The 13916-nt window shown below is 45.4% G+C and overlaps 1 protein-coding gene across 2 annotated transcripts in view; it reads right to left on the reverse strand.

Moving 5' to 3' along the window:
- Nucleotides 1-13647, reverse strand: part of sema3aa (sema domain, immunoglobulin domain (Ig), short basic domain, secreted, (semaphorin) 3Aa) — a 68274-nt gene extending 54627 nt beyond the window's left edge. Inside the window, exons 1-2 of one of the 2 annotated variants that reach the window (XM_083999923.1) lie at nucleotides 12911-13647; nucleotides 162-322 (exon numbers count right to left, since the gene is read on the reverse strand). In XM_083999923.1, the coding sequence (XP_083856049.1) occupies nucleotides 162-322; nucleotides 12911-13016 (267 nt within the window). In that variant the 5' untranslated portion in view covers nucleotides 13017-13647. Of the gene's footprint in view, nucleotides 1-161; nucleotides 323-2723; nucleotides 2859-12910 lie in introns of those variants that run through there. The other variant, XM_083999924.1, reaches the window with a different exon arrangement.
- Nucleotides 13648-13916: the final 269 nt, after the last annotated feature.

Genomic DNA, 13916 nt, shown 5'->3' on the forward strand with positions numbered 1-13916 from the left:
AGAGGAGAGGAGAGGAGAGGAGAGGAGAGGAGAGGAGAGGAGAGGAGAGGAAAGGAGAGGAAAAACTAAAACCTTATAATCTGCATTCAACTTTTAAAGAAATCCATAAAAAAAAACTCCAACTGTGGGCAAAATAAAGTTGCGTAATATTTGAACCTCACCTGTTTGTTGTCTCTGTTGATGTTGACGAGGTCAAAGGAGAAGATGTGGTCTTCGGCTCCGACCAATAGCCTCCCTCGCTCCTCGTCCAATAGGAAAGCGTCGTAGCTGGAGCTGTTGGCTAGGCCATTGAAGGTGACGAGGTTACTGGACTCTAACATCTCTGAAAGACAGTGAGAAGTAAGAAATGGTGTTAAGTCAGCTAACCTGTGAGAATCTATTTGCGTTAAAAAATAATTAATAATAAGTGATATGAGTGCAGAAAAGTTGTGTTTGTCTTTGACTCAAAGAAAAACTACAGTTCGTCTTCAGTCAAGATTCCCAGCTGTATGAAATGAGTTACTGAGCTCCTTTTTTCCATACTTCCTTTATTGCTTTTCCACACACATACACACACATTTGCACACACAGACATCCGGACACATGTCAGTCAGGTATAGCGTGAGACATTTAAAGTGAACACAGCATGTCCCAATCAGGGACACGGTTCAGACTGTTCAGCCGTGTGATTGGTTGAATAATTCATATGGAGTCAGGGCCAGGGGAGACACTGTGTGTACAGTAAGTATGTGTGGGTGTGTGTGTGTGTGTGGCATGTATCTGTAAATGGGTTATTATGTAAATTAAAATTGAATAGTCCCTGACTGTGTGTACTTGTGCACTGTGTTCCACTCAGGTGTGTATGCGGTCATGCTAAATGAAAACCACAAGACTTTACACATGGACTAAAGTCTAGTCCGACTGCTGAGAGTCAGTTAACCTTTAATCGCCGAGGAGGAGCTCCGTCGAGTTAGCTACGCGGAGCAATAGTATCATATTAACAGAGAACAACTCTCCCTTCCTCTGAGCAACTTAACCCAAGATTATATGTCTCGTAAATGCTAATATGAACAGCTTTGGTCATAAAAGCCCATCTGCAACAGTAAAATTAAATATTTGTTTTTATGTGCTTTACAACCACATTTAAACAACCATAGTGCAGCCAGTGAAGCCTTAGTGTTTAACTTAATAATCTCTGAAGTCATTGCACTATTTTACATTGTATAAAAGACAAGGGAATAGATGACAAGTTTAACTATAATAATAATGATGGTATGGCGTAGTCCTAATTAAAAGTGTATGAAAACCAACACACTCAAAGTAAAGACCCTTTTCCTTTCCTTAACATCAATCATTACTTGATTTGTATATTGTGGCTCAAACAAAGGAAATGCAGAATATATATTATCCATCTTTAATTATAATTAGGAATAAAACAATGTCGGCAAATTAAATAACATCCCCCGCAACACAAATGTGCAGCATGTCGATCAGCAGCAGCCCCTTTTGGCTCAAACAGTGTTGGCTGCTCTGTAGTGTCATAATTGCAATAATAGCACTGACATCTGATTTGCAATTAAATCACATGAAATTGGATTAATCTATTAAGCATCTGCTCGTGGTCGGTCTACTGGACAGAGAACATGTGCTCTATATATCTGCACCACAGGTACAGTCTAGTGATGCCTCAGCCTCAGTCTGTCATCCATCATCATCAGTGTCACCACATAGCATGGACACACGCAGGCACGCAATATAGAAACCAGAGCACATATGTGCACAAACATGGATACACTATATACATATGTATACACATAACACACGCACATATGAGCGTGCAGTCCAGTGGATTGTGATCTCCCTGCTCTCCGCACAAAGCTCTGATTGACGGGCTGCTATAGGAGCCATCTGCGCCCACTCACAGTGTGTAAGATCTTGGACATCTGTGTCTACATAAAAGAAGGATCTGATGGAAGAGGGGGGGTGGAGGAAATGGTGTGTCAGCCATCTCTGTGTATGGAGTACCGGTGGGGGGGTGGGTGGGTGGGTGAGGGCCGCGCGAGGGGGAGTGGTCGTCACCTAATAAAGACGGTTGCAGCTCATCTGCGTTACTTGGAATTTGGTGGCGAGGTTTGAGGCTGGGGAAATGGAGTGGGTGGGTGTGGGCATGAATGGAGGTCTGTGGACGTGTGTGTGTGTGTATGTGTGTGTGTGTGAGAATTTGTACTGTACCACAGATGGGTTGAGCGTATGTGTGTGGGTTTCAGTGTGTGTAGGTATTTTTTATTTTTTTTGCACTGGCCATTTCCATGTGAACCAGCATCCTGGCATTCACATTTACACACACACAAAAAGAGAAAACAGCACCGCAGCGCTCAGATTACGACAACAAGAAATGAAATACTGATGTTAAGAGGTGTCTTCAAAGCAATGCTGTGATCATGCGGTGGCCAATCAGATAGCCGATTTTCCACGGTTTACCAATCAGACATGACATCGCAGGGTCAGAAAATGATATAGAGGAGATGCGATTTCCAGAGGAGGTCTTCTTATGTTTCAACCGTGAAGTCATGGAAAAAAGAGAGGGAAGTGGCAAAAGGCCAAGGGAGGCATAAAAACGCGAATGAGGTGGAAAAATAAATAGTTTTAGGCTTTTGAAAAACCAGAGAAAATAAAAAAAAGGGAAGAGGAGAATGACAGATATTGAGACACAAGGATAAACTGTCAATAGCAGATGAACAAACCAGAGGACGACTGTAATAATATTCTCTATCTTCTCCCTGTTTCCACTTAAGGGGAAGATTTTTGCTCGACTCCTCTTCGCTGCCATCTTGGCTCGACATGAGACGACCCGTATCAGCTGAAGGCGAGACTCTGCCAGGACCGCGCTCCAAAATGGCAGCGTCCGAGGGGCCGTCACGTAAAGGTTTCCCCCCCAGATGGGCCAAAGTAAAAAAAAACACACACACACACACACACACGCATATTTCAACACGTGGCGATCTCCGACAAAGACAAGGTAGTGCCTGCGCGCACAAAAAAACACACAAAGAGGCTTTATCTGAGCTGGGATCTACTGTGGTTTGGAGAATTGGAGGAACTGGGGCGTGAGCACCTAAGGACCTCCAACCTAAACACAGACACGCTCGTTTGGAGCTGGGAGAGTGCACAGCGCAGCTCATACAAAATATAGTACCTAGCCACAGGACAAGCATACACACATACAGTACACACATACAGGGAATATATATGTAGAATAACACACACACACACACACACACACACACACACACACACACACACATATGCAAAACAGGTTCAACATGAAGTCACGGTGCTCTGCTTTTAAAATGTGAACACCTACCACGCCCTTTAACTGACATGCATATATTAATATTGACCTGAATGTTTACACTGCATTAATTCCACAGCAAACTCACGCGCACACACATATGAACACACACACACACACACATACACTTCTTCCCAGACTAAGTTGTAATCCAATAAGTATTTCTGCTTAGGCAGCATGAACTTGTGGAACAGCGAGCGCACTCAGCAGCTTCCACCTCTAACACACTCCCTGGCCCAGGACCCCCCCCCCCCCCCCACACACACACACACACACCAAACCCAATACAAATGCATACACAGACACACTCAAACACACCGCCTCTAATGTATGTGTGCCCATACACACACGCCACGTGCCCCCTCGGCCCCCTCCACACCACACACAGTCTGCTTACACTAGCCACTGGGACGCAGAGACATTTAAACACATATACTCGTGTGCGCATATGCATTCCAGTCACTTCACACACACACACACACACACGCACACATTCGGTTCGGTCTCTGCTGCCCACCTCCATCCCACTTTCTCCTGTTACACACATCCTCTGTCTGCTCTCTTTCAGTCGCACATTCTGTCTTTCACACATGAGAACATGTAGACACAGTGGCCTATGCAAACAGCCACAGACATAGATGCAAACACACTCGTGCACACACATGCAAATATGTAGACACACCTGTGAACACTCAAAGGTTTTTGCACAATCAGTGTCTTGGCCCGATTTCTGGTGTCTTGTTAAAACATGACTGAATGATAAAAGTATCCTGTTTCAGAATATGTAACATATCTATAAATCTGTGTATCTACTACTGTATATATCTATACTCAGACTCAAGCTCTGTGTTTTCTTTTTCACATTCATCCCATGCACACACACTATATATATATATTCAAGGACACCCCCTTGAAATGGGCAAATACAAGCAATTCATTCAAATAAATTATCATTTGTCCCTCTGTCATACTCCATTATGGAAAATAACCTGGCTCTTGTCTTAAAAAGCCAGAGGAAAAAAGAAAAAGAAAAAAAAGAGCTACATTCAAAATTCAAGTGCAATTGTGTGTGGAGTACTCTTCACTCCCCCATTCTCCAAACAGGCAGGCATTTTAGACGCCTACATGCCACGCAATAGCGGAATAATGAAAACGGTATGAAAGAAAAGGCGACAGGGCATTAAATTATGTTTATCTGAATGTGTGTATGCGCAGCTGTGTGTGTGTGTGTGTTTGAGTGACATGAAACATAAAAGCCTGACAGAGGAAAACACTTGACTGAGATTCAACAGATGGGTAATATTCCATTAAAATAATGCATAACACTTTTCAAGTGCTTCTCTTGTTCATATATACAGTTCATGCTGAACAAGAGGAGAGGAGTTTTCAGTATGTAAAGAGCTTCTCCAGTGACATGTTTCACTTGTTCATTTGCTGCTCATTCACATTGTTCTTTCTCTTCTGCAGTCGGCAGAATGTGTGTGTATGTGTGTGTCTTAGACCCCAGTTGTGTGTTTTAGTGGTTTTAAAGAGTGCGTGTGTAGCTACTACGAAGGAGCTACTCCATTGACAGGCAGGAATTTTAAAAAGAAAGAAAGAAAAAGAAAACACACGACCGGTCTGAAAATAAAATGGCAGCTCAAAAAGGAACCAGAGCAGAGAATTACACATGTTTATCTTTCAAATACAAGACTAGCTTCAAGCAAAGACACACAGTACTGTAATATCGCCAGCGGTTTGGTTTGGCATGTCAGTCTCTACCTCTGAATGCTTTCTTTTTTCTCCGTGTGTGGCGCGGTGTGTGTTTCGCTGTTCTGTGATGGCCTCAGCCACAAAACACAGGTGTTAGTAAAAAAAAGAAAAAAGAAAAGGAAAGAAAAGAAAAAAGCAGAGACGGCCGCCCCATGGACATTTGCTGAGAGCTTTGCTTAACAAAGTGTTCAAATATTATCCTGAGCTCAAGGATATCCACACATGCCTCAAAAGTTCACCTCCCCTCTCTCTCTCTGTCTCTCTCCCTCCCTTTTTCTCTCTCTTTCTAAGCACAGTAGCAGGTGTGGGTTGGTTTCCATGGTGACCATCTGTATAATACAACCTGGGCCATTGGATTTTCTCATTCAGGTGCAGCTGAGTGAGTGAGTGCACTGACAGGAAATGTGCTGCCTTACACACGGTGCCGTGAACTCCGCGATTAAGACGAGGGAACAGGGAGTGTGTGTGCATGCGTGAACAAAGTGTGTGTGCTGCTGACTGATTAATCACAGCAGCCAAATATCTGACAAGTTTCCGACTGCAGAGTTCGCTTTGATTCCACCTCTGTGAAAAACACGGAATCAGTCAAAATAGTTCAACTTAATTTTCTGTTTTTCAACCAAAATGACTCATAGCCATAATTCATAGTCATTCATAGTCAAGTACTGATCCTATGGGATGATTTAATACCATATTCTGCTCTGTGAATATGACTCAGGGTATTTTCAACCATAGGATATGTATCAGAGGGACTAACAAGGAAAACGTGACCACATCCCAAACCACGCGGAATCTATATGGGTAGTCTAAGTATGTGTTGAATTTCACCAGGCAGCACCATTCATCTCTCTCAACCCAAATGCTAGACTTCCTCGTCACCACACAACATTCCAGTTCTCCCTTGAGAGAAAGAGAAAGACAGGGAAGTGAGGAGCGACGCGGAATTAGACGAGCGGAGAATACTAGAGGAGTTGACAGGAGAAGAAAAGCAGAGAAAGCAACAAACTGAATGATAGACAAAAAAAAACAAAAAACAGCAGTAAACTAAGGCAGAAACATGAGCACAAATTTAAAGGGGGGGAAAAAAAGCATGCATACAACAAAAGTGGTCGAATATGGAACCATTTCATTAGTGTGTGTCTCCTCCTGTCATTGCATGGCTGGACCACAGAGAGCGGTTTTTCCACCAGCACTGCAACCACAGACGGCAAGAGGCCTGGCCATGCCCGCCACAGAAAGCCCACTCACACACCACTAACTGCTCATGGTATAACCAGGCTGCTCAGTGGCTCTGCTTCTTATTAATTCTTAAGGCAAACAAAAACGGAGACACAGGCGCACTTGTGAATACACACACTCACTTTTTGCATGCAAATAAAAACAGCCATGAATGCAAAAGTTGTTTGTGAGAAGAACACACAAACACACACACACACAAACTGACAAATCAGTGTGAGGGAGGGAGATAGTGCTATATCTACCGCCAGGCAGTGTGACGGATGGACGTTGAGAGGAACCAGGCTGTGGTTAGTGTGGTCATGTCTGGAGCCACTGCCTGTTAGTGCAGCCTGTCAAGCTGCACGGTGGAGCTGAATGTCAGCTCTGCCATTTTATTAGAAATTAATGAGGCGAGGCTACAGATCTGAATGTGTCCCGGGCAAACTTGTGACAGTAAACACATTGATGCGACGGAGACACTGGAACGAAAAAGATCCACACGTTTTTCAGCCCTGCGCGCAGTCTTATTTAAGGAACAAAATGAGGTTTCATGTAATAAATGCTTTTCATGAAACGCTTTCACACTGGAAAACGATAATTTCCTGCTGCAACGTGGGGATTTGTATTGCCCAGTTCGGTGATGTAAAGTGTTTTGAAAGCCTTCCTCGTTATATCTCACGCTGCTCGTGTTATTTATGACAGGAGAGGAGAAGAAAAAACAAGTCGAAAGTGAAGAGAGTCTCAAATTACGGAGATTTTAAGCGACTGTTTTTTTCTTAAATTGACCTTGAGACATGACATTAAAAAAGACAGCGTGTTACATTTGGACTAAAACCACTAGCAGTGTCTGTAATTATAATAAATCACTCAGCATCCTTAAGTAACATCAAAAAAACTGTTTCACACTCTCAACCACGTCTTTCTGGGTCTGTCTGCCGTCGAGCAGCCCCTTCAGTCCGTCTTTCCGCGGAGATGTCCCCCTCATTTGTAACTCGACTCTGTTCAGATTGAATGGTGTGCCCTCTCCCCATCTGACTGACAAGACTTAGCAGGTGGCGGGACCCATTCATACCCTCGCTTCAGCAATCTGCACTGCGCTGTAACCCAAGCCCACATCCCAAACACAGATGCAAAGACACTGGATATTTTTCCTGTGTGCCATGTCCATACACCGCTTATGTACACACACACCGAGACAAAAATGTACAACGGACATGTACAATCGCTGTGAGCTATACACGGAATAATCTTTAAGCAAATAACACCCAGCGCTGACACACCAACTCCCGCTGTGGTACGCATCCAGACCGTTTTCAGTCATCGCTTTCCCTTAAATAGAATTTTCTAAAGTAAATAGTCCTGTAATAAAACAGCTATTTGCAACAGAGCGTTTTATGAAGACTGGGGAAATGCATTACATTCCAAAACACAAACCTACTCAAGAAGAAAACCAAAGACACATGTGAGTGAAAGGTTGTAAAACTTTCAAATTATACCTGCCTGTTTGTCAGCGTGAGGTAATGATAATATACACTTCACTCCTCCAACATTCCCATATTCACTTAAACTACACATAATATGAAGCAACACATGATAAGGAACTGATTAAAACCATCCTCCCTGTTTTTCGGATGCAAGTGTTAAACTGCAAGAAAAACAAGTGACAGAATTGATGAATGGCTTTTTTGTTTTGCAACCGTGCTTGTGTCATTGCACAATTATGTGTGGGGCAATGAGTGTCACACACACTTACACACTTCATTATGCCATCTTTCACCCTGCAGACGAGGGTGGTGGGAGCACATTAAACACTGCGGTCAGGTGAGTGAGTCAGCGCCAGGGGAACGGAGCGTATACGGATGTAACATGGGGGCATAGTTGAAAGGCAAGCCACTTCAAAACATTGGTTTATACTATTGGAATGTGGCTGTGTGGGAGCCAGAGATGAGGGACGGTCGGTCGGTGTGTGAGTTGAAAAGAGGGATAGCCAAAAGATATGTATCAACTGAGCTGCAATCAAAGAGACAGGAAAGGGAAACAAGTAGAAAAAATATTACACACACACACTCACTCTCTACTTGAAGACTGTACTTAGGGTCTGCGGTGTTGTGGTTCTTTGAGAAGGGACTGAGCCACAGAGGAGGGAGGAGGGGGTAGCAAGAAAAGAACGATGAGAGAAAAAGAAAGAGAAAGAGAAAGAGGGCGAGGGAGGCAGACATCTCCAAAGTTGGCGCGTTGGGAGAACACCTTATAATTATCTACATCCGCTCTGTCAGCCCCAGCCCACAGGGTGGACAGATACACCAGAGAGAGGGAGCGCGGCTCGGCTCGGCTCGGCTCGGCTCGGGCTCAGTCAGATGCTCGTTCACATGTAACAGACTGAACAGACACAACACTCTGATAGAAAAAAAACCCAGCGCGCATGCAAAACACCCACAAACACATACATGCACATGATACATATTTTCACAGGGCAGGCACGCCCACACACGCATACACACACACACATGGGCACGCTCAGACGCACAGACTTAGAGAGGCTTATTATGGGGCCTGCGTCCAGACTGCGTTGAGTGCGGTTCCACACCAAGTGTCTATTTTGAAGCGTTGCGAGCCAATTCCAGATTCCCTCGTCTCTTTCTCAGTCTCCCTTTGCTCCATCTTTCCTCCTCGGTTCCGCCCTCTCTCTCCAGCCGGCGTGGGGCGGCCGCCGTGGCATTAAGAGGTCATACAGTAGGCTCCATAATTAGCCCCAGAGCTGGGGGTAATTATCAGGTTGTTTAACGAGACCTTTTTGGTTTTTAAAGTGACGCTCGCCGGGCTCCTTTTTAGAGATCACAACAGGGTCAATTCTTTTTGGCAGTTCCACCAATTTACCCCCCTTCCTGAATCTCCTCCACGCTGTATGCGCATTGATTGACCTTTAGGGGTCAGTGTTCCTCCTGATGGCTGCTACGACATGGGATTGTGCTTGGGAATGCAATTGTGTGCACTGTGCAGGTATGCATTGATCCATGCGAGTGTATCATAGTTACATGTGCTTTATATGGATGCTGTGTTGCAGTGGTACCACACACAGCAGCACTGATAGTCTTTCTAATAAAGCTCTGCTGGACACTCTCTCAGTGCTGTTGGCTCATCCAGTTGCCATTTTATTCCTTCCCCTTCCACTTACTACACAACATTGCGGCCGTATCAACATGTGCAATATCTCAGCTGAGTGAGATTATTTTAACTTGGACTTGAGTTTCACCCCATGTCTCCGTCTCCTTATGTTACTAGTGAAGGCGAGGAAAGTAAGAGCTATTTTAGTATCGCGGCGAGGAGAAAATCATTAACTCTTGTGATCATCGTTCTGTCCCCGTGAAGCCAGATCCTCTTTGCTGAACGTCTAAACTGACCCCACCGGGAAATCATTTACTCTGCACTTGCTGCGCCAGCTGTCCCACGAGAGGTCATTTTATCTACCTATCTGCCTCCACTGCGCAGACGTTCTGCAACCCTCAAACTGCTCACTCTGCAGTCGTTGGCTCCTGTCCTCTCCGGGGGGGGAAGAAAATCACTCACTTCTCTCTGGCTATCTGTCCCCGGAGGCGTGTCATCAGCACTCATTTGAGAACGATTTCATGGGACCTTGCTTTCACATGCTTGGTGTTTATTTCAACGCCTCAAATCACAGGCCTCGGCTGGTTGCTGCCACCGTTCCCACTCCTCCTGGGCCTCGGTCTCTCCTCCTTCGCTCTGTGCCGGTGTGATCGTCCCGTTGGACAACTCTCTGGGCTCTGTTCTTCCTCGACTGTCCTTCCCAGGAGGATTCCTCCTTGTCGTTTATTTGACTTAATTACTATGCTTCATAGACGGGGGAGCTGGGGGATGAGTGACACTTCACTTAACAACCAGCCTCCCTTCCTTATGCGTCGTCTACTGTATGTCTGCCAGCTTTTTTCCTTCATTAAAAGCAGATCTCCTCCTCCCCCCCTCCTCCCTCTCCTCCTCCCACCGCGGTGTGGGTGTGAACTGAGAAGCGTCCCCCCTGACAGGCATCAAGAGAGCCATCAAACACCTGTGGGCCCCGAGACACTGGCGAGCGGGGGGACACACAAAGACGGCGGCACATGATACGCTCCCGTGCCTTTACACACCACATTGTGACATGCATTTACACACACACATACACACACACACCCACACACACGGTGGTGCAAGCCAGCAGCAGTTTGCAATCACGCGCAATTACAGAAACATCGATTCAACAGCACAATAAAAAGGAAAAAAAACAACACAATTTGTGAGCTCATGCAGACGTGCACGGGCACAAGCACAAAACCAGGTGTCTAATTATATGAGTGCACGCCAGACCTGACACTTTTTTTGTCTTGCTAAAACACACACACACACACACACATACACACAAACTCACACATCGACACACCACTTACAGTCTAAGAGGAGGAAATCACAAGAGAGGGTGTTGAGTCCTCACACCAAGACGTGGCAAGAACATTCACACACGCACAGACACACACAAACACACACACACACATACATAAACAATGAGGCTTTTATGTACTTTTAGTAAAAATCATTGCACATCCTCAAAGTGCATCTATCATGACAGCCTCCTCGCTTCCTGCAGACCTGCTCTCTCCGTCTGCAGATACACATCCATCACTCGCACAGTCAGTCAATGCAGACCATGATGCTTGATGACATATCTCTTGTCTAGTATTGTTGTCAGCAGCGTGTTCACTTGTCAGACTGAACAGTGGAGAAGATCACAGACAGGGGCAGGAGGGAACTGTATTCACATTCTTTTCTCTTTTTACAGATGGCTGTGGAAGGAAGGGATGACATTTTCCCATCAGGCTCGGCTTTGTGTGAACTGACATGATGGCGCCCAGGGGATGCGCGGCCCGAGCCAGGTAACTTTTAACGGTGATTCTTTCCAGATTGATTTGGTCCACATGGTAAATGCATGTCATCGCCCTTTAAAAAATCCTTTATGGTGATGGGCAAACCGTGCAAAAGCGATGCCATCGGGACGGGAGACACTGGAAAAGTGCATTAAACGTTAAAGTGAAAACAGCCACATGCATTTTGAGTTGACTTGACAATAACCATACACACTTGGAAACTGAGAGGGTGATAAAGGAAAATATACTACCCCAAAATTACAACGTGCAGCCCATCTAGAGAATAAAGCATGTCATATAGCAGGCCTCTAAACATAAGTTATACCAAACGTCTTGGCTAAAGATAGAAAATGAATTAAAGTGACAAACATCATATTCACCCTCCGCGAGACCGAAATTCGATTTTCCCTCAACATGGACTGAAATTATCTGAAGAGCCAAAGCTTTGGGTGACAGTCAAACACACAAGACGAGTTTTAACCACACTCATGTTTTCTGCTGCAAAATGACAGCAAATCAGACTCGTTCATAAATTTTCAGAGGGCACGCTTTATGAGGGTAACGGGACGAAAATAAAGAATCGAGAGACCACACTCCCGGCTCTATACTTTCGGTCATGTTTTAGGACAAAGACCACAATAGCCTCCCGCACTGACATTAAAAAGAAGAAGAGGACGAAGAGAAAAAAAAAAAAAACTTCCAAAAATATGCCAAAAATGTTGACAGTTATTTCTAGCTGAGATGAAAAGTCTGCTATTACAAAGAGCCTGATTTAGTGTAGGGTGTGAGAGAGGAGAGGAGACCAGACAGAGAGAGAGAGAGAGAGGGAGAGAGAGAGAGAAAGAGGGAGGAGGAGAGGAAGAGCCGGCGCTCCGCAGTCTCCCCTCAAAATAACACAGAAGGAGAGAGAATAACATGTTTGCTGTATACGTCAAAAAACTTACACGTGCACGATATAAAAAGAAACACAAAACGCCCTCTCATTCTCTACAGAGACCTTCTGCTGCAGATAGTTGACTTAATGCATGAGCATTAAAATCAACATGTATAAGTAGTTTCCCCGTTTAAACAAGAGTCTACAACTCTTGGATCCTTTTAATGAGAAGTCAGAAAAACCTGCGTGGCCCCTTCAAGAAACGCTCCATGTCATGACCGAAGCGTCATGACATGTTTTTTGGGACAGAAGCCATTTAAACAGCGGCTCTCCTGCCTCTCAGGGCACTTAACAGGGCTGTACAGTACTAGCAGAAGGGGACAACACAAGGGGGGAAACTGGTACAGGGGCCAATATATACATTTAAGTTCAGGCGGGAGCCCTTCCTCAGCATATGGAACCAATCTGACCATTTGTAAGGAGAACAGTGGATTCTGAAGAGACGAGCAGAGAGCAAGTGAGAAGGCAGGAGTGAGTTAATGGGAGGCAGGAATACAGAAGCTTGAGCAGAGAGTTAGATGCTGCTGACCGAGAGGGAGAAAGAGTGAATGAGACAAACACAGAGGCAGAAATAGATTCACAGAAATAGAGGAGAAAGAAAGGGATACTCAACATAAAGAGAATGGATGAAAAGAAAAGCATGAGAGAGAGCACCCATGGGCAAGAGAGAAATAAAACAGACAGAGCCGGTCTAACGTTAAAAGCACCAGCAAAACCAGCGTATATATCCTGGAGTCAGGGGAGAAGGGAGAATGGGCTTACCCTTGTATGACAGCTTTAGCCTGGGTACGTTGTGCTTGGGCTCAACTCCTCTCCCCGGCTGCACCGCCCCGCACAGCAGCACTACAATCCCAAACAGGTAATCCATGGTGCTGGAGCGCTGCTGGCTGGCCTCCAGACCAGGGGGCACTCACACCCCGACCAGTTCCCCCCCCACGAGATGAAGTGTCTCCCGCTGGGGTATATACGCCGAGCCTGGAGAGTCCCTCCACGCGAGCCCTGAAAGTGGAGGGTCCAGGGGACAGGAGGAGGAAAGGGGGTAGGGGTGTATGTGTGTGTGTGGAAGGAGGAGAAAAAAAAGAAAAAGATCCTGGCTGTGCTCCCCCAGCTCAGAGTGCAGACTGTTGGGGGGACTTCTGTAGTGTGAAGTGGCTCACATGGCTCCCCGTGTGGAGGTCCAGGATATACAGTCCAGTCCCTTGGCTTCTCTGTCCTCCTCCAGGTGAAGGGCTCAGCTAAGGCTTCAGCTGGGCTTGACTGAGATTGAGATGATAGATAGAGGAAAAGGTAAAACCAGATCACTTATCCACAATAGTCAGGCTATCCTTTTCTACAGGATGTTTTTTCTCTCTTTTTTTCCCTGTCTTCTGGCTTCTTCTCTTTGAGCAGACACTCACAGCAACCCTCTAATCCTTGTGTGCGGCTCCACCAGACTGCGAGAGAGAGAGAGAGAGAGGGAAGGAGAGAGAGAGAAAGAGAGCTTCACCATCCACGGGAAGAGAGGGGAGGGGAGGGAGAGCAGCTGAGAGAGAGAAGGGGAGTGCTAGAGAGAGAGAGAGGTGGGGGAAGCGACGATGAAACCAGTACAGTGGATAGGAAGTGTAGTGGATGGTTAGGTTTTTATAGTCTCCTCTCTTCCCTCCCTGCTTCCTTTTTTTTTTTATTAGTCATCAATTCTCCATTTCCTTCATTTTAATATATTTCTCACTTTGCTCTCCCTTTGTCACTTCTTTTATCTTCCTGTCTCTCTCTTCTCTCTTCTCTCTTC

The sequence above is a fragment of the Trachurus trachurus genome, assembly GCF_905171665.1.
Source record: "Trachurus trachurus genome assembly, chromosome: 23".
Taxonomy (NCBI): Eukaryota; Metazoa; Chordata; class Actinopteri; order Carangiformes; family Carangidae; genus Trachurus; species Trachurus trachurus.